The 22,809-nt window shown below is 64.2% G+C and overlaps 5 protein-coding genes across 14 annotated transcripts; 4 read left to right on the top strand and 1 right to left on the bottom strand.

The window, feature by feature from the left end:
- Window positions 1-1,836: 1,836 nt before the first annotated feature.
- MC1R (melanocortin 1 receptor) lies at window positions 1,837-2,781 on the top strand (the record flags this gene model as incomplete). Its single annotated transcript, XM_080637621.1, has 1 exon — window positions 1,837-2,781. One exon carries the CDS (start codon window positions 1,837-1,839, stop codon window positions 2,779-2,781), a length of 945 nt encoding a protein of 314 aa, XP_080493747.1.
- Window positions 2,782-3,670: 889 nt separating this feature from the next.
- TUBB3 (tubulin beta 3 class III) lies at window positions 3,671-6,214 on the top strand (the record flags this gene model as incomplete). Of its 4 annotated transcripts, XM_080638045.1 has the most annotated exons (5): window positions 3,671-3,727; window positions 4,050-4,158; window positions 4,541-4,651; window positions 4,924-5,012; window positions 5,619-6,214. In XM_080638045.1, 5 exons carry the CDS (start codon window positions 3,671-3,673, stop codon window positions 5,997-5,999), a joined length of 747 nt encoding a protein of 248 aa, XP_080494171.1. In that variant the 3' UTR covers window positions 6,000-6,214. The 4 variants fall into 4 exon arrangements, with proteins under 4 accessions (XP_080494171.1, XP_080494168.1, XP_080494170.1 ...); XM_080638042.1 differs by having other exon boundaries at window positions 4,924-6,214; XM_080638044.1 differs by lacking the exon at window positions 4,541-4,651 and having other exon boundaries at window positions 4,924-6,214.
- A 570-nt stretch (window positions 6,215-6,784) lies between these two features.
- DEF8 (differentially expressed in FDCP 8 homolog) lies at window positions 6,785-11,233 on the top strand. Of its 3 annotated transcripts, none has more exons than XM_080636954.1 (12): window positions 6,785-7,201; window positions 7,426-7,501; window positions 7,574-7,656; window positions 7,741-7,890; window positions 7,977-8,118; window positions 8,201-8,365; window positions 8,962-9,089; window positions 9,374-9,487; window positions 9,866-9,946; window positions 10,072-10,212; window positions 10,325-10,434; window positions 10,518-11,233. In XM_080636954.1, the coding sequence occupies exons 1-12, from the start codon at window positions 6,953-6,955 to the stop codon at window positions 10,618-10,620; spliced, it is 1,542 nt and encodes a 513-aa protein (XP_080493080.1). In that variant the 5' UTR covers window positions 6,785-6,952; the 3' UTR covers window positions 10,621-11,233. The 3 variants fall into 3 exon arrangements, with proteins under 3 accessions (XP_080493080.1, XP_080493081.1, XP_080493082.1); XM_080636955.1 differs by having other exon boundaries at window positions 7,574-7,653; XM_080636956.1 differs by lacking the exon at window positions 6,785-7,201 and having other exon boundaries at window positions 7,278-7,501.
- A 226-nt stretch (window positions 11,234-11,459) lies between these two features.
- On the bottom strand, window positions 11,460-14,618 carry DBNDD1 (dysbindin domain containing 1). 4 transcript variants are annotated; one of them, XM_080636962.1, is made up of 5 exons: window positions 14,478-14,618; window positions 13,362-13,466; window positions 12,386-12,532; window positions 11,835-11,975; window positions 11,460-11,757 (listed from the first exon to the last, which is right to left on the bottom strand). In XM_080636962.1, the coding sequence occupies exons 2-5, from the start codon at window positions 13,408-13,410 to the stop codon at window positions 11,603-11,605; spliced, it is 492 nt and encodes a 163-aa protein (XP_080493088.1). In that variant the 5' UTR covers window positions 13,411-13,466; window positions 14,478-14,618; the 3' UTR covers window positions 11,460-11,602. The 4 variants fall into 4 exon arrangements, with proteins under 4 accessions (XP_080493088.1, XP_080493086.1, XP_080493087.1 ...); XM_080636960.1 differs by having other exon boundaries at window positions 12,386-12,763; XM_080636961.1 differs by lacking the exon at window positions 11,460-11,757 and having other exon boundaries at window positions 11,853-12,532.
- A 356-nt stretch (window positions 14,619-14,974) lies between these two features.
- On the top strand, window positions 14,975-22,746 carry DRC4 (dynein regulatory complex subunit 4). 2 transcript variants are annotated; one of them, XM_080636957.1, is made up of 11 exons: window positions 14,975-15,041; window positions 15,662-15,754; window positions 17,168-17,365; window positions 17,546-17,752; window positions 18,155-18,209; window positions 18,700-18,905; window positions 19,186-19,353; window positions 19,672-19,758; window positions 20,722-20,931; window positions 22,080-22,145; window positions 22,430-22,746. In XM_080636957.1, exons 1-11 carry the CDS (start codon window positions 15,039-15,041, stop codon window positions 22,565-22,567), a joined length of 1,431 nt encoding a protein of 476 aa, XP_080493083.1. In that variant the 5' UTR covers window positions 14,975-15,038; the 3' UTR covers window positions 22,568-22,746. The 2 variants fall into 2 exon arrangements, with proteins under 2 accessions (XP_080493083.1, XP_080493084.1); XM_080636958.1 differs by lacking the exon at window positions 20,722-20,931.
- The last annotated feature ends 63 nt before the right edge of the window (window positions 22,747-22,809 follow it).

The following is a 22,809-nucleotide window of genomic DNA, read 5'->3' on the forward strand; positions in this document are numbered from 1 at the left end:
GACAAAGAGCTCAGGGTCCCTGCTCTGGTACCATTGGGGCACAGCAGAACACAGAGTGGTTCAGTTTGGAAGTGACCTTAAAGATGATCTAATCCAACCTCCTTGCCATGGGCAGGAACACCTTCCGCTAGACCAGGTTACTCAAAGCCCCATCCAACCTGGCCTTGGACACTACAGGGCCTCCCTCAGATCTGTAGCTCTCCCTATGCTCCTGGAGGGGTGTGCTTAGCAGCTCTTCCCTGTGCTGCAGCCATTCCATCATGCTGGAAGCAGAAATCATCCCTCTTTGTTTTCACCCTCCATCCCTCATCTCGCCACCTTCACCTTATAGAGCAGGGGATGAGATCAGCTGCACTCGAGCCTTTTAACTCGGCCTTGCTGCCCACAAAGCTTTTTCCCCTTTTTCTGCTGTGTAACGTTGTGTATCTGGCTCTGATGCTGAGCCAGGCTGTGCTGCCCGGAATCAATCCGGGAGGGCTCCCTGGGGAGCAGCCTGGATGCTCAGGAAGGGGGCTGGGGCAGACACAGGCCCATCCGGATCCTGGCTCCCTGTGTTGTGCCCTTCCATCACTCGCTTTTGCAGATTCAGCGTTTTCCAGCTCGGCTCCCAAGGCCTCCATTTGTGACGCTAAACGTTCCCAGCACATACTGGCATGCCTTGAAGCCGAGAAGCAGCCCGGAGGTGGGGGGGTGGGAAGATGGGGGCTGTTGATCTGTTTACATTTCCGGGGGGGCGAGCAGGATTTTGCCGCTCATCCAGCACCATGTGTTCGCCAGCTTCGGCTCAGCGCGTGTCATGTGTGAGCTGTGCTGGTGCTCGCGGTGAGGAAGGCACCGTGGCAGCCTGGGACCCCTGTTCCCAGAGCATCCGGAGCCGCAGGGTGCTCTGTACCATGGTGAAGGGCTCCCAGAGCCTCACAGGAAGGAGCGGATGCAGCCAACCGCAGGATGGGCCTTTTCATGCAGATGTGAATTGACTCTTTGGCAGCCGAGCGGCTCCAGGCATCAACACCAACCCGAGGCACATGATGGTCACATGGGCCCCATGTCCCCGAGCCCGCCAGGGCTCCAGCCGGGGCACGGGTGCAGCATAGCATCTAATGGTGCTTTTCACGATCCCTACTGCACCCATCGCCTGTCCCGAGGGTGCAAAACACCTTCCCTGGGGCCAGGCCAAGCCATTGGTGCCCATGAGGCCAGTGGTAGAGATGGGGATTGGGAGAGGCTCCTGTGGCAGGGATGATCCTACCACAGTCCTGGAAGCACATGGACACCCAAAGACACGCAGTCCATCAGGATGCTGGGATCTCCCAAGCACACGCAGGACTCCAGGACGCATTGGGACTCTAGGACACAGAGGACCTCTACGGCACACACCACCCAAGCATCACATCATAGGGGTATGTGGACTCCCTGGGACCCCAGAGCACGTGGTGACCCCAAGCCCATGACTCTGCAGGGCTGTGCTGGGGGTCCGGCAGCCCCGGCCTCTGCAGCGGCTTGTCCTGCTTCCAGGGTGCCACCGTCATGCAGGTGCCCACCCTCCTCGGGAGGAGGAGCCGCGGGAGCTGGCTTTAAAGTGGGGCAGAGAAAGGGCCCTTTCTTCCTCAACACCCTGGCCCAGTGGGCGCGCAGCAGCAGGGCACTGGGTAGAGCTGGCGAGGAAGCAGCCGTGACACCAGGGTCCCTGCAGGCGGGAGGCGGGAACCCTCCATCCCCAATTCCTCCGCGTCCCCCCGGCCTCGCTGCCGGGCATCGCGGCAACGCTGGCGGGGCACAACGGGGATTCTGGGGGGGTGTGGATGCTGTAGGGGGCCCTGGGGCTGAGTTGGGGCCATGTTAACATTGGTCCCCCTACGTCTGCTGCGTGAGCCCTGGAACACCAGCGAGGGCAACCAGAGCAATGCCACAGCGGGGACCGGCAGTGGCTGGTGCCAGGGGCTCAACATCCCCAGCGAGCTCTTCCTCACACTGGGGCTGGTGAGCCTGGTGGAGAACCTGCTGGTGGTAGCTGCCATCCTGAAGAACAGGAACCTGCACTCACCCACATACTACTTCATCTGCTGCCTGGCTGTGTCTGACATGCTGGTGAGCATCAGCAACCTGGTGGAGATGCTCTTCATGCTGCTGATGGAGCATGGCGTGCTGGTGATCCACACTAGCATCGTCCGCCACATGGACAACATCATCGACATGCTCATCTGCAGCTCCGTCGTGTCCTCCCTCTCCTTCCTGGGGGTCATTGCTGTGGACCGATATATCACCATCTTCTACGCCCTGCGCTACCACAGCATCATGACGCTGCAGCGGGCTGTGGTGACCATGGCCAGCATCTGGGTCACCAGCACGGTCTCCAGTGCTGTCTTCATCACCTACTACCACAACACCACCATCCTCCTCTGCCTCATCAGCTTCTTCCTCTTCATGCTGGTCCTCATGCTGGTGCTCTACATCCACATGTTTGCCCTGGCCCGACACCATCTCCACAGCATCTCCAGCCAGCAGAAGCAGCCTGCAGTCTACCGTGGCAGCAGCCTCAAAGGAGCCGTCACCCTCACCATCCTCCTGGGCGTCTTCTTCATCTGCTGGGGCCCTTTCTTCTTCCACCTCATCCTCATCGTTACCTGCCCCACAAACCCCTTCTGCACCTGCTTTTTCAGCTACTTCAACCTCTTCCTCATCCTCATTATCTGCAACTCTGTGATTGACCCCCTCATCTATGCCTTCCGGAGCCAGGAGCTTCGGCGGACGCTGCGGGAAATGGTGCTGTGCTCATGGTAGGGAGCGGGACACCGGTAATGGCCCAGCCGCCCCGCTGCGGGACAGAAGGACGGATGAGATGGGATGCACCGCGGGGTTTCCAGCTCTGGCTCCCGATGTGGGCTCAGGGACTCGCGGTTCCCAATAAAGGCTCTTTGCACTGATGCCGTGGCTGGCACCGCTGTGCAGCTCCTGGGGACCACTTTCCGGCCCCACCGTTTCTTCCACGTTCGATTGCTCCCGGTTGCCACCTGCACCGGCCGCGGGGCCTTTCGGCGGGTTGCGGCCGGCGGGGCGCAGGGGCCGGTCCCGGTGCAGGGCACAGCCCGGACAAAGCGCCCCTCACCGCCGCCTTTGTTCTCGGCCGCGCCCGCCACCGCCCGGCCGGCCCCGGGAGGGATGCTCCTGACACCCGGCACCCCCCGGACCGGCCACCCCCGGGCCCTGCCTATGCCCCCCCCGCGGCGGGACGCGGGTTGGGGGGTGTCACCCCCCCGCCCGCCGCCGCCCCGGGACGCTCCCGCCGCTGCTGGGTGGTCCCTGTGGCCGGTTCGTGTCGCGTGTCCCCTCCCGTGGGTGCCGCGGTCCCTCCGCGGTACCGGGGCGGCCCCGTAGCCCGGGTGCGGGGTCCCCTCGCCGGTGCCCGCGGTGCCGGGGTCCCCGCGCCTGGCGGGGCGGGGCGGGCGGTGGTGCCGGTGCCGCAGGGCTGTTGCAGCGCTGCGGCGGCGGCCGCCGATTGGTTGCGGGGAGGCGGTGACGTCAGCGCCCGGCCCGGTGCGGCTCGAGGCTCCTATAAAGGAGGCGGCGGCTGCGGGGCCGCCCCCCGCTCTCCCGGTGCCGCTCCTGCTCCTGTTCCCGGTCCTGCTCCCGGTCCTGCTCTCATCCTGTTCCGATCCGGCCCGGCAGCACCATGAGGGAGATCGTCCACATCCAGGCGGGGCAATGCGGCAACCAGATCGGCGCCAAGGTAACGGCGGCCCCGCCCCGCCGCTGCGGAGCCGGGCGGCGGACAAAGACCTCCCCCCGTTCCGCTCCCCCCCCCCGCGCTCCCGCCGCACCGGGCGGACAAAGGGCCCCGCCCGTCGTCCCCCCCCCCCGCCCGGCGCCTTTGTCCGCCCTTCAGCACCGCGGACAGCGCCCTGCCCGCCCCGCCGCCAGGGGGCGCCCCGCGCTGCCCCGCGGGTGGGTGTGCGAGGGGTGATGAGGAGGGGTCCCCCGGGTCCCTGTGCCCCTCCTCCGGTACCCGGTGTCCCGTCCCCCCCCCCGCTGATCCCTGTGCCCCCCCCCAGTTCTGGGAGGTGATCAGCGACGAGCACGGCATCGACCCCAGCGGCAACTACGTGGGTGACTCGGACCTGCAGCTGGAGCGCATCAGCGTCTACTACAATGAGGCCTCCTGTAAGCGACACACGGGACCCCCGGGACATCCCTCAGGCAGGGCACCCCAGCACCCCCACCTTGGGCCTGGGGGGAACCCCCACATCCCTTTCTCCCCGGTGCCCACGTCTGCAGGGTGGGGCAGGTTGGGGGGGGCAGATACATGCAGGCTACCTGCACCCAGCCCCTGGGGCCCCGGGAGGGGAGCATCCCTCGAAGCCCTATAGTCTGCGGGGGGAGCTGTGCATCCAGCCCTGCGGGACCCCCATTATGTGGGGTGGGACAAGTGAGCACCCAGCCCCTGAGGGACACAACACACGCACCCAGCCCCATGGGACCCCGCAGGATGTGTGTGGGCTGGGAGTCAGCAGCAGGTCCCCCCCTGGCACGGGCTCTCTCGCAGCTCACAAGTACGTGCCTCGCGCCATCCTGGTTGACCTGGAGCCGGGGACGATGGACAGCGTGCGCTCGGGCGCCTTCGGACACCTCTTCCGCCCCGACAACTTCATCTTCGGTAGGTCCCTGGGGAGGGGGGGGAGCTGACACCCACATCCCCGCACCCCTCCCGGGCCATCGCTGTGCCCGGGGCGCTCGGCGGGCGCATCCCCTCCCTTGCCGCGGGCTCTGGCACAGCCGGTTCGCTGCCAAACCTCTGCAGCTCCTACTTCCCACCCCACCCCGGCCTCAGATCTCGCTGATGCCGCCGCCGGCAGCGCCCTGTCCCCTCCCTGGCGTGGGCTCCAGGGAGCCGGCAGCCATCGGTGCCTCTTTTCCCCACCTTGGCAGGGCAGAGTGGGGCCGGGAACAACTGGGCCAAGGGGCACTACACGGAGGGGGCCGAGCTGGTGGACTCGGTGCTGGATGTGGTGAGGAAGGAGTGTGAGAACTGCGACTGCCTGCAGGGCTTCCAGCTGACCCACTCGCTGGGCGGTGGCACCGGCTCTGGCATGGGCACCCTCCTCATTAGCAAGGTGCGGGAGGAGTATCCCGACCGCATCATGAACACTTTCAGCGTGGTGCCGTCCCCAAAGGTGTCAGACACGGTGGTGGAGCCCTACAATGCCACGCTCTCCATCCACCAGCTGGTGGAGAACACGGATGAGACCTACTGCATCGACAACGAAGCTCTCTACGATATCTGCTTCCGCACCCTCAAACTGGCCACCCCTACCTATGGCGACCTCAACCACCTCGTCTCAGCCACCATGAGCGGGGTCACCACCTCCCTGCGCTTCCCCGGTCAGCTCAACGCCGACCTCCGCAAGCTGGCGGTCAATATGGTGCCCTTCCCGCGCCTCCACTTCTTCATGCCCGGCTTCGCGCCACTGACGGCCCGTGGCAGCCAGCAGTACCGGGCCCTCACCGTGCCCGAGCTCACCCAGCAGATGTTTGACGCCAAGAACATGATGGCTGCCTGTGACCCCCGCCACGGCCGCTACCTCACCGTGGCCACCGTCTTCCGGGGCCGCATGTCCATGAAGGAGGTGGATGAGCAGATGCTGGCCATCCAGAGCAAGAACAGCTCCTACTTTGTGGAGTGGATCCCCAACAACGTAAAGGTGGCCGTCTGCGACATCCCTCCACGGGGGCTGAAGATGTCCTCCACCTTCATCGGCAACAGCACGGCCATCCAGGAGCTCTTCAAGCGCATCTCGGAGCAGTTCACAGCCATGTTCCGCCGCAAAGCCTTCCTGCACTGGTACACGGGCGAGGGGATGGACGAGATGGAGTTCACCGAGGCCGAGAGCAACATGAACGACCTGGTGTCCGAGTACCAGCAGTACCAGGACGCCACGGCCGAGGAGGAGGGCGAGATGTATGAGGACGACGAGGAGGAGTCAGAGGCGCAGGGCGCCAAGTGATGCCCGATGCCCCCCTCTGCCGCCCGCAGCCCCCCTGGCTTCGCGCTGCTGCACCCCCTGGCCCTGGCCGGGCTCCCCCCCGTGCCCCTTCAGTGTCTCCTGACCCCGTCCCGCCCTGAGCCGGCTCGGCCCCTCCCCCCACCCCCCTCCCCCCTTTTCGTTTTTTTTTACTGGGTCGTGTCTTTTATTTTTTTTGAATACTCAATAAATTTATTGCTCTCCAGGTACCTCCTGTCTGTGCCTCGGGGGGGGACAGCGACGGGCATGGGGACACCGTCTGCTCCCAGGGGCACACCCCACACAGGATGCGCATCTCAGAGGGTGTTCGGGGACCCCACATGCCCAGGCCATGGCAATGCACTGAGCCCCCCTGGGGCAGATCTTCCTGCCCCACAGATCCCGGGTTGGAGTGCGGGTGCCACCTTGCCCGGCTGTGCCTTTGTCCCCGCTGTCACCCTTCTCCATGCTGGGAGGGAGGGACGGGGACGGGGTTGCCCCGTCCAGGCACTACTGTGCCAGGGCAGTGCTGGCCCTTTGTCCCCCCAAACCGAGCTGGAGGCACGTACCCCGCAGTGCTGCCCCAGGGCTGTGCCTGGGTTTGGGGGATCCAGGACATCCCCAAACAATGCTAAGCCCCCCAGCTCCTGTTTGGGTTCTGGGCTGAACCCAGAGTGCAGGGCCAAGATTTGCTGCCATGGAGCTGCAGCCCCCCCAGGGGTCCCTGTGAGGAGAGGGGCTGTGCTGTGGGATCTCGGGGGAGGGCTGAGGGCTGTAGAGGTGGGAGCTATGGGGCTGGAGGCTGTAGCGGTGAGGGCTATAGGGACAAAGAGCTATGGGGCTGGGTCTATCGGGGTGGAGGCTATAGGGACAAAGAGCTATGGGGCTGGGTGCATCGGGGTGGGAGCTATGGGGACAAGGAGCTATGGGGCTGGGGGCCGTAGGTGCCGCTCGCCATGGGGCGGGGGCGCTGGGGCTCTGCAGACCTGGGTGTCGGGGCCGTTCCCGCGGGTGGCGCCGCCGCGGCCCCGCTGTGTCCCGTGTGTGCCCCCCACCGCGGCGCAGCCCCGCCCGTGCGCGGTGCGATCCTCCGGCCGGCAGGGGGCGGCAGCGCGGCAGGGCGGGGCAGCGGGGCGGGGCGCGGCGGTGAGCGAGGAACGGGCGCTGCCCCCTGGCGGGCGAGCGGGGTCCGGCGTGCGGTGCCGGTACCGGTACCGGGGGCTGTGCGGGGAACCGGGCGGTGGGGGGGTGTGAGGCGGCGCGGGGGGCGCGGTGCCGGGATGGGGCGGCGCGGGCCGAGCGGGGCAGGGCGCGGGAGGCGGGGCGGGTTTGTCCGCGGCGCCGCTGCCGGTGCGGGTGCGTGGCTGAGGCGGCGGCCGCGTCCCGCAGGGCGATGGCGTACGACGAGCGGCTGGCCCGCTTCCGCCAGGCGCACCTCAACCCCTTCGACAAGGCCTCCGAGCCGCCGCCGCAGGAGCGGCCCGACGGGGGGGACCCGGACCCAGGTGGGTGCTGACACCCCCCGCGCTCCGCACAGGCCCGGTACCGGCACCCGCTGGCACTTGGCCCCGTTGCAGGCCAGCGGCTGGACCCGGCTTCGGGGGACCCCGAGAGCGCCCTGGACCTGGGCCTGGCCGAGGATCACTTCTCCCGCCCCGTGGTGAGCGGGGCCGGGGGGAGCGGGGCTGTGGGGGTGCGGGGTGCACGCTGCGGGCTCATCCTCCTCCTCCCCGCGGTGCCGCAGGGCCTGATCCTGGCGTCGGACGTGCATCAGCTGCGCCAGGCCATCGAGGAGTGCAAGCGGGTGATCCTGGCGCTGCCTGAGCACTCGGAGCAGCAGAAGGACGCGGTGGTGCGGCTCATCCACCTCCGCCTCAAGCTGCAGGAGCTGAAGGTTGCGGCCGGGACCGGGGCATGGCGGAGGTGTCGCTGGTGCCGGGGGACCCAGGCACACACTGAGATCCCCACACGCACCCGCAGGACCCTGGTGAGGATGAGCCCAACATCCGGGTGGTGCTGGAGCATCGCTTCTACAAGGAGAAGAGCAAGAGCGTGAAGCAGATGTGTGACAAGTGCAGCACCATCATCTGGGGCCTCATCCAGACCTGGTACACGTGCACAGGTGGGGCTGGGACCCCCGGGAACCCCCACATCCATCTCCCGTGTTCCCGCCCCACGCTGACACCCGTCTGTGCCCCCTCCAGGCTGCTACTACCGGTGCCACAGCAAGTGCCTGCCACTGGTGAGCAAGCCCTGCGTGCGGGCCAAGGTCAGCCATCAGGCCGAGTACCAGCTCAGCATCTGCCCGGAGAGCGGGCTGGACAGCCAGGACTACCGCTGCGCCGAGTGCCGGGCCCCCGTCTCCCTCCGTGAGGCTGCGCCGGCGTGGCGTGGGGCTGGGGGATGGAGAATAAGTGGGGCTGGGCTCCTCTGGGGCCTGTATGGGGCTTGGTGGAGCTTGGGGCACAGCGGGGCTGGGGTTGTGTGGGGCTGGAGTCCCCCTTGCGTGGGGCTCTGTGGAGCTGGGGAATGGGGATGTGTGGAGCTGGGGGGTGATACTGCATGGGGCTGCGGCCCGCATGGGCAGGGTGGAGCTGGGGCACGGTGGGGCTGGGGTTGTGTGTGGTTGGGCTCCCTTGGCGGCTTTGTGGGGCTGGGGGAGCTGTCTGGGGCTGGAGGGGTAGGGGATGTGTGGGGCTGGGCTTCTTTCGGGGTCGCAGGGTGTTGGGGTGGAGCTGAAGGCTGAGGCTCTGGGGGCTGTGTGTGGCTGGGAGCTATGGGGAGATGGGGGGGTCTTGGCTATGCAGGGCTGGGGGGATCCGCAGTGCATGGGAAAGTGATGTTTCGGGCCCCACTGGGTGCTGCTGTGTGTCCATGGAAGGACATGGCATGGGGTGAGCAACGCATGGTGTGGCGCCGGTGCCATTACATGTGCCAACATGTGTGCCGGTGCGTGCCGCCGCAGGGGGGGTGCCCAGCGAGGCCCGGCAGTGCGACTACACCGGCCTCTACTACTGCAGCAGCTGCCACTGGAACGACCTGGCCGTTGTGCCCGCCCGCGCCATCCACAACTGGGACTTTGAGCCCCGCAAGGTGCCCCGGGACGGGGCTTGGGGGCACCCAGGGGGCTGTGACCGTGGTCAGGGGAATCCCAGGGGCTGCATCAGTTTTAGGGCCACATCCCTCATCGTGGGGGTCCCTGGGGGCCATGTCCCTGGGTTGAGATCACTTGGGGGCCATGTCCCTTGTCATGGGGGTCCCTGGGGACTGCATGCCTGGGTAGACAGAGGTCACTCGGTGGGGGCCGTGTCCCCAGGGCTGTGTCCCTGGGGATGGGGCCCCGTGGCCAGCGGGTGACGGTGGCTGCGGACGGGCAGGTGTCGCGCTGCAGCATGCGGTACCTGGCGCTGATGGTGTCGCGGCCTGTGCTGAAGCTGCGGGAGATCAACCCGCTGCTCTTCAACTACGTGGAGGAGCTGGTGGAGATCCGGGTGAGTGATGGGGGGGAAGCCACCCGGTCCTACCCTGCAGGGCTGGGGCTGGCAGGGTGGGCAGCAGAGGGAGCATGGGGTAAGCAGGAGGGAGAGGGGGACCCTGTCAGCCCCTGCTGGGTCCCACAGAGGTGGAGCAAGGCAGGGGTGGGGGTCAGGACAGCAGGTGCCCAAGCTGCTGCAGGCCTGAATTTGACCGAGCTTGACTTGTCCCCATCACACCCCTATCTCCATCTCTTATCTTCATTCTGTCCTATTCCTATATGGTCCCCATCTCATCCCTGTACCTGTCCCCATCCTGCCTCTGCCACTGTCTTTTCCTGTCTTGTGCCCACTCTCATCCCCATTCCCATTCCCTTCTGCCCTGTCCCCCCACAGAAGCTGCGCCAGGACATCCTGCTCATGAAGCCCTACTTCATCACCTGCAAGGAGGCGATGGAGGCACGACTGCTGCTGCAGGTCAGGCCCAGGGGTCGGGACTGAGCTGGAGGGACCCTGCAACTGTGAGGGGTGTCAGGAACCTGGTGCAGCAGTGATGGGCATAGGGGTGACAGGCACAGCAGTGACAGGCTCTCTGCCTGCAGCTGCAGGACCGGCAGCACTTTGTGGAGAACGACGAGATGTACTCGCTGCAGGACCTGATCGACATCGAGGCGGGGCGCCTGAGCTGCTCCCTCACCGAGATACACACCCTCTTCGCCAAGCACATCAAGCTGGACTGCGAGGTGAGCCATGGGGCAGACCCACAGCACGGCTTCTGTGGGGCCAGCATCGTGCTGGGGTGGCTGGTGGGGTCCCCTCAGGGCAGCTTTGGGACCTTCTGTGCTCCTGCCCCAGCGCTGCCAGGCCAAAGGGTTCGTCTGTGAGCTCTGCAAGGAGGGCGACGTCCTCTTCCCCTTCGACAGCCACACCTCGGTCTGCACTGACTGCTCCGCCGTCTTTCACAGGTACAGCACATGCGGGGGTGGCCGTGACCGTGGCACGGGGGGGTACACAGTGTGGGGTGACCATTGCTGTCCCCTCCCCACAGGGACTGCTACTACGACAACTCCACCACCTGCCCCAAGTGTGCGCGGCTGAGCCTGCGCAAGCAGTCCCTCTTCCAGGACTCTACTATGGAGGCAGAGCCATGATGGGGGGGAGCTGGGCCCCACGGCCACCCCACAGCACCCTGGGACAGACATAGGCACCCCCCAGCTGCTTGGGGAACAAGGTGACTGCTGGCTCCAGGACCCTCTGCCTGTGGGGACAGCAGTGCTGGGGCCCTGAGGGATGAGAGGGGATGGGATGTGCAGGGGGTCACTGCAGACCCCAGCTATTCCTCATAGGGAAACAAGACCCCCTTGGTGACCCACATCAGCTCCTGCTGCCCACAGCAGAAGTGCCTGGACCTCAGGGGCAGGAATGGGTGCAGGCAAGGCAGGGGTTCCGTGTAATGGGCCAGTGTTACTGGCTGTGCCAGAGCCACGGACACACCGGGACCAGCCTGAGCCGAGCTCCCACGGGCTGCGCAGGGCGGCGGGAGCCGGGGGAAACCCGCTTCCACGGACACACACTACCGGGATAGCGCTGCTGAGTCGGGGGCAACCCCCGGGTTTCGTGTAGCATCAACGAGCCTCTGTTCAACCGAGCACTCGTGTCCCTGCTTTGGCGCGGAGGGACGGGGCGGGCGGTGGGATGGGGGCTCCGGTGTCGTGTGTCCAGCCCCGCCGTTGGCAGGGGGCAAAGCAGCACCGCACCGGTATGGGCCGGACTCCCTCTGCTACTCCCTCCCCTGGCCGGCTCCGCGCCCTCCTGCTGCTCCCGAGCCCGTCGGGATCCCCGTGTCCCTCCCCAGCAGCGGCGGAGATTGTGGAGGCGCGGCGGTGGTGGGTCGCTCGGTTTTACCGGAACACGGCACTGCTACATGAGAACCGGGCAGGCACCGGCCGCGCTCCGCCGCGGGTCTCTGGGGGCGCCGGTCCACCGGGTCCCCCCGCTGGGCTGCGGGTCGCTTCTCCCCGCGGCCGATCCCCACTGACAGTCCTGCGGCCCGGGGCGGGCTCCAGCGGTGTTGGAACGAAGCGGCCGGTCCCAGCGGGTCCCCGGGGCCGTCCCCCGGAGCCGGGGCCGTCCCTACGGCTCCCGCGGGCGGTCGGCGGGCAGGAAGGCGTCCGGGGGTCCCGGCGGCAGCTCCGGGTCGCTGAGGTGCTTCTTCTCCCGGCCCTGCTCCCGCGCTCGGGTCCAGGAGGGTGAGCGCAGGTACCCGGCCCGCGGCACCGGCTGCAGCCCTGCCGGACAGACGGGAGGCTCAGGCGAGTGGACCGACCTGGGAGCGGGACAGGAGCGGGACCGGCCCCTCGCTCACCACCGGGCGCTTCTCCGGCCGCGTTCTCCTCGTCGGAGTCGGCGAAGACCTCTGCCAGCTCCTGGTCCGACATGTCGGTCAGCTCGGTCAGGTCCAGCAGGTCGAAGTGCACCTCCAGCGAGGAGACGCTGCTCAGCGGCTCTGCGGACGGCGGCCGCGCTTCGGGACCAGCCCGCTGCCCGGCCCGGCGCCACGAGGAGGGGCGAGCGGCGCCGCGGGGCACGCGGGGAGAGGGTAGGGGGAGCTCGTGCTCAGGGAGGATAACGGGGTCGGTGGGGGGGGATGACCGGCTGGGGCTGCCTGGGGACCCAGGGCTGGCGAGAACCTCAGGGGATGCTGAGGGCAGGCAGGGGACCCCAGGGACAGGTCAGGGACCCCTGGGGCTGGCAGGGGATCCCAGTGGCTGTCAAGGAACCTCAGAGACAGGCAGTGGACGCACGGGCTGTCAAGAACGTCAAGGGTAGGCAGGAGACCCCAGGGGCTGGCAAGAGACGCTGGGAGCAGGCAGAGGACCTCGAGGACAGGCAGGGAACAGGCAGGGCCGCACTCACGTCGGCGCTCGGTGACCTGCAGCAGGCCAGCGCTGGGGATAGGGATGCTGCCCTGCTCCTCGGTGGGGGCTCCGGGGGGCTGCTGTGCTGGCCCATGGGTGGGGGTCCCCGCCGGGCGTTCCGGGACCAGAGTCTCCTTGCCGAGCTCTGCGGTTCCGGTATGTGTCACATCGGTGATGACAGCTCCATCCCAGCCTTCACGGGCAGCCCGGGTGAGGGGGACAGGGACAGCGGGCTCCCCCGGTGGGAGAGGCAGAGCCGCCCAGGGCCATGTGCTGGCAGCCGCAGCCCTGCGCCCCCCGCCCCGCGCAGCCCCTTTGTGTCGGAGAGACAAAAGCGCGGCCTGTGTCGGAGCCCAGACAAGGGCGGCTTGTCTTCCTGTGGTGGTGGCATGGTGATGGACACCGAGGGAGGGCAGGAAACCCCGTGAGCCCGCTGGAAGAGCACCCAGACCCCCAGCCCACCCAAGGTTGGTGCTGGAGGAGGATGGACCCAGCTGCACCCTGGCACCATGTGCCACCAGGCCCTGCCATCACCAGGTGAGACACTGCAGGGATGGGCTCACCATGGGTTAGGCATCTCCTTGTCACCCCAGGATGGTGACAGTGGGACAGGGGATAGAAATGTCCCCAACCCAAAAGAGCTGGGATGGGGAAAGGGACATTGTGGGGTGTTAAGTTCCTGTTTGTGGTACACTGAGCTGCAGGATGCCCGTGTCCCAGTAGTGGCTGTACCACATCCTGACCCCACAAAGTGGGATAGACCAGGCACCCCACACTCCCAGCACTTTCCAGTTGGGAAATGGGGTCCTCACCCCACTCCAAAGCTGGGAAGAGCTCCCATGGGATCACAGAGGCTGCCTGATCCTTTCCATTTTCACCACCCCACCACCCAGCACCAGTGGGTGACATGGTGGTGTCACCTACAGAGTTCCCCCCACCCCCCGCCGCCGGCAGCCCCCTGCATCCCCACCCACCGGGGCACTGCTCCCTGCCGCAGAAATCCCCGCGGGCCTCTGCCTGCATGGTCACACCACGACACCGGCCACGCCGCCCCGTTCTGGCCTGGGCTCACCGGCTGCCTACGGAGAGCGGGACCGGTATCAGGGCTCCCTCGCCGCGGCCACCGCCGCTCTGCTGACTCACGTTAAACTGCAGAGCCCGGCGGTAGCCGGCCTCAGCCACCCCACCGCCGGCGGCCCCGCTCCCAGCCGCAGCCCATCCCGGTAGCACTGCCCGGCTGCCAAACTTTCGGTGCCCCGGAGCTGCCGCGGGGACGGGGACCGCGGTGCAGCCGTAATGCAGGGCACTTGTGGGAGGGAACGGTGTGTACGGGAGCCACCTGTGTCACCATCCAAAGACCTGCCGCAGCCCTCTGTAATACGGGGGACCCACCAGCGTGGTCACCATCCTGTTCCCAAGCACCCACCCAGCCCTTCACACCCCTCCTACAACACCGGCGCGTCTGTACCGGAGCTCTGCGCGGTCCTTCCGTGTACCTCAGCCTGCCACCGACACCCCAAACCCTGGCCTGGCACCCCACTGCTCCCCCACCCGCCCTGGGCACCCCACTGCACCCCTACATCCTCCGGACATCCCGCTGCTGCCGCTTGTCCTCTGGACATCCCACTGCATCCCTACACCCCCTGGGCACCCCACTGCTCCCCCATCCCAGGCTTCCCCTGAGCCCCCCTGTCTCCATCCCGAGCCCCCCGGTCCCCACCCCAGCGGCCGGGCACCCCCAGCTCGGCCCCGTGCACCCGCACCCGGGTGTACACGCACGCCCCGTGCACGTCTGCGCCCCGCTTGCACACACACCCCTCCGTAGCCCCCCCGGCCCCCCGCATCCCCCTGCATCCGCGTACACACCCCCGTTACACCCCCCTTGCACACACCCCCATTAGCACACCCCTCTTCCCCCTCCTCCCGTCCTACATCTCTCCGTGCACCCCGGCACCCCCCCTCCGCTCCCGCCCCGCGGGGCCCGGCCCGGTTCCGCCCGCTGCAGGCTCAGAGGCGCCCGGGCCGGAGCCGCGGTGATGGGCGCGCAGATCCGTTATCCGCTCTCCCCCTTTTCTCCCCCGGGGCCTCACCTGCGGTGTCGGCCGCTCCCGGAGCCGCCATGGGCCGGTGCCGGTGCCGGTGCTGGGCGGGGCGGGCCCGGTGCCAGCCCGCAGCCCGCACGGTCCTGCCCGCCGCGGCGGGGGCGGGGCCGGGGGCGGGGCGGGGGCCGGTGGGTGGGCAGGCGCGGACCGGCCCACCCGGGACCGGGAACACCGGGAGGGGCTGGCACGGGGAGGGATTGGGGGGAGGCACGGCTGAACCAGGGATGAGGAGGGGACTGGGTCCGGGGTGCGGAGGACACTTGGGGCACACACACACACAAACACACAAGGGGAGCACCGGTGCAGGGCTGGGCGAGGGGGCGGCAACGGCGGGGCCGGGGTGAGGGGACGTAACGCTGAGCCCGGTGTGGCGGAGGGGCGCCGGGGCCGGTCACACCGGAGACTCCCCGCCGGGCCCGGTCCGGAGTAGGCCCCGCCGCCGTTACTAGGGCGGAGCGCCGCGTTGCTAGGGGGCGTGTCCGAGCGGCGCTCCTCTCGCGAGATCCTCTCTGCCGTTGCCTGGAGACTGCGGCGCCGGCGGCAGCCGCCATGGTGAGAGCGAGACCGGGACCGGGACCGGGACCGGGACCGGGGACGGTGGAAGGGGGGCTCTGGGCCCGCTGCTGAAGGGTCCCTGGAGCCGGGGGGGTGCGGGCAGGGAGGCCAGGCCCGCTCTTGGGAGGATCGCGAGCGCCTCAGGAGTCTCTCCGGCTCAGTCGCTCCCCGCTGCCCTCCTCATCTGCCCCGGCCGTAAGGGGCTTCGTGTGTGGGCTGGAGCAGCCTGGAGAAGAGAAGGCTCCTGAAGGGGAGACCTTAGAGCAGCTCCAGTGCCTAAAGGGGCTGCAGGAAACCTGGAGAGGGGCTTGGGACAAGGGCCTGTAGGGACAGGCCAAGGGGAATGGCTTTAACCTGCCCGAGGGGAGACTGAGATGAGCTCTTAGGCAGAAGCTCTTCCCTGTGAGGGTGCTGAGGCGCTGGCACAGGGTGCCCAGAGAAGCTGTGGCTGCCCCATCCCTGGCAGTGTTCAAGGCCAGGTTGGACACAGGGGCTTGGAGCAAGCTGCTCCAGTGGAAGGGGTCCCTGCCTGTGGCAGGGGGTTTGGAACTGGATGAGCCTTAAAGTGCTTTCCAACACAAACCATTCCAATTCTGTGATTTTGTATCTTTCCTTAGGCACCCAAAAAGAATGCCAAGAAAACAGGGGCCGCGAGCAAAGGTCCAGCAGTGCAGGATGCCTTGGCACCAGAGGACATGAGCAAGGGGGAGGTGAGAGACACCCCCATCTCCCAGCCCACCCCTGGGCAGGAGGACATTGCTCTCAGGACCCCTGCTCAGTGCCTGTCTCTGGGGACAACAGGTGGCAGAGAGTGATGGGGACAAGCAGCTGGGTTCCTTTTGCTGCCTAATGCCTGTCTGGGCTATGGGTGGGAAAGGAAGGAGCAGCCACCTCATCCTACCCTCCCTGCTGCTGCTCTGGGGTGTTCTGCTCTCTAGCCTTGTGCCCTTGCTGCTTTCTTCCTGACTGCATAACCCCAGCATCTGGGTGATGGCTCAGCCCAGAGCTCTGTGACTGCAGCCTGCTGCACTCCTGGTCCCATTGCTCTTGGGGTAGGAGGCTCCTGTAGGCATGGGAAAGGCAGGCAGAGAGGGAAGGTGCAGCTGCTGCTCCTCCGTTGCTTCAAATCCCACTTGTATTGCTGGGTATCATACAAACAGAGAAGAAGGTGGCCCTGGCCTGGGGACCTTGCTCCTGCAATAAGATCTTAGACATCTTGGTGCAAGCAGTGTGCCCCCATGGCCAAGAGCATCCTGGCCTGTATCAGCACTAGTGCGGCCAGCAGGATTAGGCCAGTGTTAATCAGCACTGGTGAGGCTGCACCTCGAATCCTGTGTTCAGTTCTGGGCCCCTCATTGCAAGTGAGACATTGAGGTGCTGGAGCAGGGCCAGAGAAGGGCAACGGAGCTGGTGAAGGGCCTGGAGTGTGATGAGGAATGGCTGAGGGATGTGGCGTCGCTCAGCCTGGACTAAAGGAGGCTGAGGGGAGATCTTATTGCTTTCTGCAACATCCTGACAAGGGGATGTAGTGGGGTGAAGGTTAGTCTCTCCTCCCAAGTAACAAGTGGTAGGACAAGAGGAAACATCTTCAAGGTGTGCCAGGGGAGGTTTAAATTGGATATGAGGAACAATTTATCCCCCAGAAGGGTTGTCAAGCAGTGGAACAGGCTGCCCAGGGAAGTGGTGGTGTCACCGGCCCTGGAGGTATTTAAAAGATGCATGGCACTTCATGACATGGTTTAGTGGTGGACTTGGCAGTGCTGGGTTAATGGTTGGACTCAACGATTTCAAAGCCTTTTTCCAACCTAAATGAGTGTATGATTCTATAATTCAGGAGTATTTAGGCACCTGAGAATGGTGTTACTGGACATGAATGCTCATAATACCTGAGCTCAGGCTGTCTACAGTAGGATAAGTTTTTGTTACTGCTTTTCCAGAGCCTGATGGGTTCTGTCGAGCCCAGGGTGGATCAGGGATCCCTCATTTCTCTCGTGCTCTTCTCCATCCCAGTAACTGCCACTGTGTCCTGCCAGGTTTGCAACAGTTTGCCACGGGTGTCTTGCAAAAGCACCTCCCTAAGACCTCTCTGTCCCTCTCCCTAACTCTTCCTCTCCCCTTTGAAGCTGGAGAAGCACGTTTTGCGTCTCCGGGAGGAGCTGAACCGGGAGCGGGAAGAGCGCAACTACTTCCAGCTGGAGCGTGACAAGATGCACACCTTCTGGGACATCACCCGCCGGCAGCTGGAGGAGAAGAAAGCTGAGCTGCGCAACAAGGACCGCCAGATGGAGGAGGCGGAGGAGCGGCACCAAGTGGAGATCAAGGTGGGACAGGAGAGGGCTGGGAGGTGCTCAGGGTGAGCCTCTGGCAGTCTTGAGGAGGAGAGGGAAGAGGGAAAAGGAGGAGGAGCTGGATGGGATGTGATCCAGGAGCATCTCAGCCAATATCGCAGCTGTGGGTGTCTCCTGCTGAAGCCCCTCACCTGGTCTGTGGCTTGTCTTTAGGTTTACAAGCAGAAGGTGAAGCACTTGCTGCACGAACACCAGGAAAACCTCACTGAGCTGAAGGCAGGGAGCATGCTGTCCATGAAGCTGGCCCAGAAGGATCACTGGGCCCAGGAGATGGAGATGCGAAAAGAGAACTGCTCCTTGAAAGCGGAGCTGAAGGAGCAGGAGCTGGCCAACGAGATGGTGGTGAAAAACAAGCACCTGGTATGTCCCCACCCAGGCTGGAGCTGTGTGTGAGATGCCTCTGCTGCACAGGGAGGTGGTGGAGCTGCAAGCTGAGCCCTCCCAGCCCCAGTATGTGAGCAGGAGCCTCCCTGGCTCTCTCCATGGGGTGGGATGGGGTTTTCCACAGGCACCAGTAAACCGAAGCACTTGGAGGCACTAGAAAGTGCAGGAACAGGGAGGAGGGATTCTGGGGCAGCTCCTGAGAAGAGGAGGAGGGAGCTGTGAGGGCAGCTGGAGAACCTATGAGACACTGTTTGTATGGATAATGTGGGATTGGTGCCACAGCAGGAGCCTTTTACAGGGAGCAGGAGGGAATCCCTTGGGATGTGGCTGACTCAGGATTTGGTTGTCTGCTTCTAACACGTGGCTTCTCCCTAACAGAAACAAGAGCAGGAGATCACTCGACTGTGCAACGACTTTGAGAGACAAGTGAGAGGTCAGGATGTGCGTGAGCTCCCTTTGTCAGTGTGCTGGAGAAGGCTCCTCTGAGCTTCCCAGCACAGCCTTGAATAGAAAGGGGGATGGCTTCTCCTAATTCTGGCCAGTTCTGCAGACCCCCAGCATCACACAAACAGAATGTGACCGGGTGCCTGTCTTGTGGGCTGCAGGGTGCAGGCAGGGCACCTGTGGCTGGAGCTCTTCTCCATGCAATGAGGTGGCTGGAGGAGTCCTTGCAGAGTCCTTGCTCTGCCGTCCTCCTTGGGGGACGTTTCAGGTTTCTCACGGGCTGACTTGGAGCTTTTCCATGCCCTCTTTCCAAGGATGCTATTTCTGGCCTCTGCTCTGCGTGGTCCCAGCATAACTGCTCCACAGGCTGGTGGCTGCTGTGGTGATGCTGCTAACAGGGGCCTCATCCTCAGGCTGGTGCTGGCTAATGGAGCCCAGTCTGTAGGAGGGCCTCACCCAGCCCCTCTGCTCTCCCCCAGAGATCGAGGCCAGGTACACTGAGAAGATGCATGTGCTGCGGAACGAGCTTGACTTGCGGAGGAAGACTGAGATCCATGAGGTGGAGGAAAGGAAGAACAGCCACATCAGTCAGCTGATGAGGAACCACGAGAAGGCCTTCAATGACATGAAGAACTACTACAACGACATCACCCTTAAAAACCTGGAGCTCATCAGCCTGCTGAAGGTATTGCCAGCCCCCCTGCTGCCACCAGCCTGGCCTGCAGAGTGTCACCCTGCCACCACGGGGGTGGTCCTGGGAGGATTTCACTGGGATCTGGGCAGTTCCCAGCTGTTGGTGCAGGTGCTGCTGGTCTCCTGAAGGTTGTACACTGTTACACGAGCAAAGCTCTTGAGCCCAGGGAGCTGTGCGTGCTGAACTAGCAGCAGGAGCGTGTCTGACAGTGAGGAAAGCTCTGAGGAGCTGGGCAGCCCCTGGGAGTTGGCACTTGTGTTCCCAAGAACAGGAGCAGATCGAGGACTTGCAGATTAGAACGAATCACTTGGAAAAGGAGAAGGCAGATGCGCAGCTCCAGAACAAGCAGCTGAATGAGTCCCTGCAGCAGGCCCAGGAGCACATCTTTGAGCTGGAGAAGAAGCTGGTCCGCTATGACAAGGACAAGGAGGCCTTAACGGTGAGTGGCCAGCTCCGTCCATTCCCAGGCTGCCCTGGCTTTCCTGGAGGGTGTCACTCAGCACTGATCTCTGCCACTCAGCTTGTCTGGGTCACTGAGCAAAGTCAGTCCCTTTCAGCTTGGCTGAGTGCTTGTGAGATCTCATATGGGATTCACAGAACTCTGAGAAACCAGAGTAGAGGGCAGAGAGATGGCATGGGTGCTGCTTCCTGTTTTTCCCACCACGTATCTGCTGGTCATTCTCCTCCTGTGCCAGGACACATCTCCCACACCTCCCAGAGAAACCCCTGCTGTTTAACTGTCTGTTCCTGCTTGCAGAATGCAAAAGCCCATCTGAAAATCACCCAGAAGGAATGGAAGGATCTTCAGTGGGAACATGAGGTGCTGGAGCAGAGATTCAGGAAGGTGAGAGTTGCACTTGGATCTGGGCATTCTGCTTCCCTCTCTAAACCCTGTCCCTGCTGCAGGGGACTGAGCACGGGGGCTTAGCAGAAGAGTGTGCATAGCCGAGGGCTTTCTAAAGCTCTAATCCAGGGCCGTGTGATAACTGCTGCTCCCAACAAAGCTTCTCCCAGCTTTGGCCTCTCCCACGGTCAGCAGACAGGCCTGGCCTTGTACTTTGCTAAGCAATCATGCACGCTCCGGCGGTCCCTGCCTGGCTGGCAAGGGACTGTGACCACAGCAGCGCCTTGAGGGCAGAGGGATTGTCAAGGGCCATCAGCCCCAGCCCAGCTTGTTCCCTCCTTCTGCTGGTGTTCAGGGGTCTCTCCCACATCACTTGTCATGGCAAGATGAGTCCTGTTAGCTGAGTTCTTCCAGACCCAGCCTTTCCCCCTGCAGCTAACCCAGATAAATCTGTGGAGGCAAAAGGAAGCTCATTTGCAATTCATAGAAATCCCCAGGAATATGAACATTGATCTGAGGCCTCGTTAAACAATCCGTCATTAAGGCAGCAACATATTCAGTGCATTCAGAAATAGGCTTTGCAGGAGAGATTGTGTCCTAATTAGGACACTTACTAACTAGCTGTGAGCCAGGGACTGCTGCCAGCTGCAGGAAGGGGAGGAGAGACCCCCATGTGCTGTGGGGCCCTCTCTGAGGGCTAAAACAGAGCTGCAGTGAGTCCCTCAGCCCATTGGGCTCCCGGGGGTGGCCCATGCCCAGAGGGGAGGTGGAAGCAGAAGCGCAGGTACCAGCCTGGGAGGGAGGGAAGGAAGGAAGCTGTGCTGCAGCACCTGCCTTCCGGTGCCGTAGGGAATAGCCAGGCTCCTGCTGGAGCAGGGCTGAGCTGCCAGACCTGTTTGTAGACAAAGCCCTTGCCCGGGGTCCTGAGCACGCTGTGAAGGTGGGCTGTGTTTTGGGGAGCAGGTACAAGTGGAGCGAGATGAGCTCTACCAGAAGTTCACCAAAGCCATTCACGAGGTGCAGCAGAAGACGGGGTTCAAGAACCTGCTCCTGGAGCGCAAGCTGACGGGACTCCTTGACATCCTGGAGAAAAAGGAAGTGGAGCTCAGCGAGGTCTTTGCTGCCTCCAAGCTCGACCAGGGTGCCCTCACCCTGGTCTCGCAAAAGTTGGAGGTATCTGTGAGGGCTGGCTTGGGGGGCAGAGGCTACTTGGGGCTGAATGCAGACCTTGGAGCCTGTGAGTCCCTCATCCTGCAAGGCTGGAGCTGCCACGTCACTCATTCCTGGCGCTCACAGGGCCACGCGTGGTGCCGCAGGGCACTCCAGCTCTCCCTCGAGAGCAGAGCACGTGGGTGTCGGGGTTTGGCACTGCTCTGTCCCTCAGGTAGGGCCTGTTTTGAGGAGAATGGCACCAGGCCAAGCAGCACTCACCAGCACAGTGCTGCCAAACAGCCACTGCGGACAGGGCCACCAGTGACCCAGGGTGTCCTGTGCATGGGGAGTCACAGCTAGGAGACCCTGACTGGCCTCCCTGGCTGCAGAGACGGTGCAGACAGGTTCCCAGGCGCCCTGCAGAGTCTGCCCTGCTAAAAATACCTGTGCAGAAAGCCCTGGCGCAGAGGCTGGGAGACCCACATTCCTGCAGCCTGCCGCAGCCGTAACCGGAGAAGCAGCACTTACTTCGGGTTGGGTGGAGATGCAGGAGATGTGGGCTCCACACTTGGCTTGGCCACCATCCTGGTACCTTCTTGCTTATCCGACACCAGCCTGTCCCCTTACAAGTGCTTTCTGTGATGGGCAGCAGTGACGCTTGTGTTCACCCTCTTGCCAAGGGTGCCCTGGGGATGGACACTGCAGCAGCCAAGGCTCTGGGGCCGTAGGATGGATGTGCCTCCTACTAGCAGGTGACACAGAGGCAGGAAGGAAAACACATTCCTGGGAAGCTGTCCCACAGCTGCTGGGGTCCTGGAATTCTTTTGCTCAGCTGCTTCTGGCATCTTCTCAGGGAGCCTCTCTCGCTGTAATCCCCCTGGTGCCGCGATGGCAAGACGGTGATACCAGAGCAGGTGCTGCTGTTGTGTCCCCCTTGCAGAGAGGCAGAGATGACGGCAGGGCTGTGCTGGCACTTGTGGTGTTGGTGCAGGAGGTCCCTGTCCCTTGGTGCTGGCTGTCCCTGGCAGCGCTGGCTCGGGGAGCACAGGCTGGTGGCTGCCTGCCAGGCCCTGCTGTGTGCATCTCTGCTTGAGCCAGGCCCCGGTGCTAGCCCAGCCATGCGACCAGGGCTGGGCAGCCACTGCTCAATGCACCCTCTCCCCTTACAGGACGTGCTCAACTCCAAGAATGCCACCATCAAGGACCTGCAGCTCCAGCTGGCACGGGTCTGCAAGGTGAGGGAAGAGAATGGGGCTGCCCGGTTCCCCTGGCTCCGAGTTGGGGGCTAGGGGGTGGAAATGGGATGTTCTCCTCCAGGCCTTGCCCAGAGTGGAAGGGAATGAATGCATAACAGGCCAGCTGAGCAGCTTTATGCCCTGGGCAGGCAGGACCCAGCTCAGGCTACTGTTTGCCTGGCGCAGGAAGGTGTGGAGGGGAGTACAGGGAACCCATGCCCAGACACAAAGGGGCTGTCCTGGAGCTGGGCTTCGGGCTGACCAGGGGGACACTTCTCTTGCAGGCGCACAATGACATGCTGCAGACATTCAAGGCAAAGCTGACAGCCTTTGGGATCCCTCTGGACAATCTGGGCTTCAAGCCCCTGGAAAACCCCATGCTGGGGCAGGGCCCTGCAGGACTTGTTGCTGTACCCACCTGATGCCAGCCTGCACAAGGGAGCTATCAGAGCCAGGCCGAAGCGGGGAGCAGGGACTGTCCCAAGTCCCCTTGTTTCCTGTGCTGGACTCCTTGGCTGTGTTGCCCTGGGGCTCTCCTCCTCTCCCCCTCCATAATTCAGGAAAGCAACTTTTTTTGAAGACAGATGGTGCTGTTTGAAGCCTTTAATGGTGTTGGTGGCATAATTGCCCCCCAGTGACCTGTGTCCCTGAAGAAGGAAGGCCG

This window comes from Psittacula echo (assembly GCF_963264785.1).
Source record: "Psittacula echo genome assembly, chromosome: Z".
Taxonomy (NCBI): domain Eukaryota; kingdom Metazoa; phylum Chordata; class Aves; order Psittaciformes; family Psittacidae; genus Psittacula; species Psittacula echo.

Excerpts from the sequence above, each read along its gene's own strand:
- DEF8 (XM_080636954.1), top strand. The coding sequence starts at position 6,953 with ATGGGGCGGGGGCGCTGGGGCTCTGCAGACCTGGGTGTCGGGGCCGTT. Across the intron at positions 7,657-7,740 it reads ATCACTTCTCCCGCCCCGTG|GGCCTGATCCTGGCGTCGGA; the intron begins GTGAGCGGGGCC and ends GCGGTGCCGCAG. Across the intron at positions 8,119-8,200 it reads GACCTGGTACACGTGCACAG|GCTGCTACTACCGGTGCCAC; the intron begins GTGGGGCTGGGA and ends TGCCCCCTCCAG.
- DBNDD1 (XM_080636959.1), bottom strand. The coding sequence starts at position 13,410 with ATGCAGGCAGAGGCCCGCGGGGATTTCTGCGGCAGGGAGCAGTGCCCC. Across the intron at positions 12,764-13,361 it reads CGGCAGGGAGCAGTGCCCCG|GAAGACAAGCCGCCCTTGTC; the intron begins GTGGGTGGGGAT and ends CCACCACCACAG.
- DRC4 (XM_080636957.1), top strand. Across the intron at positions 17,366-17,545 it reads GGCACCAAGTGGAGATCAAG|GTTTACAAGCAGAAGGTGAA; the intron begins GTGGGACAGGAG and ends GCTTGTCTTTAG. Across the intron at positions 19,759-20,721 it reads TGGAGCAGAGATTCAGGAAG|GTACAAGTGGAGCGAGATGA; the intron begins GTGAGAGTTGCA and ends TTTGGGGAGCAG.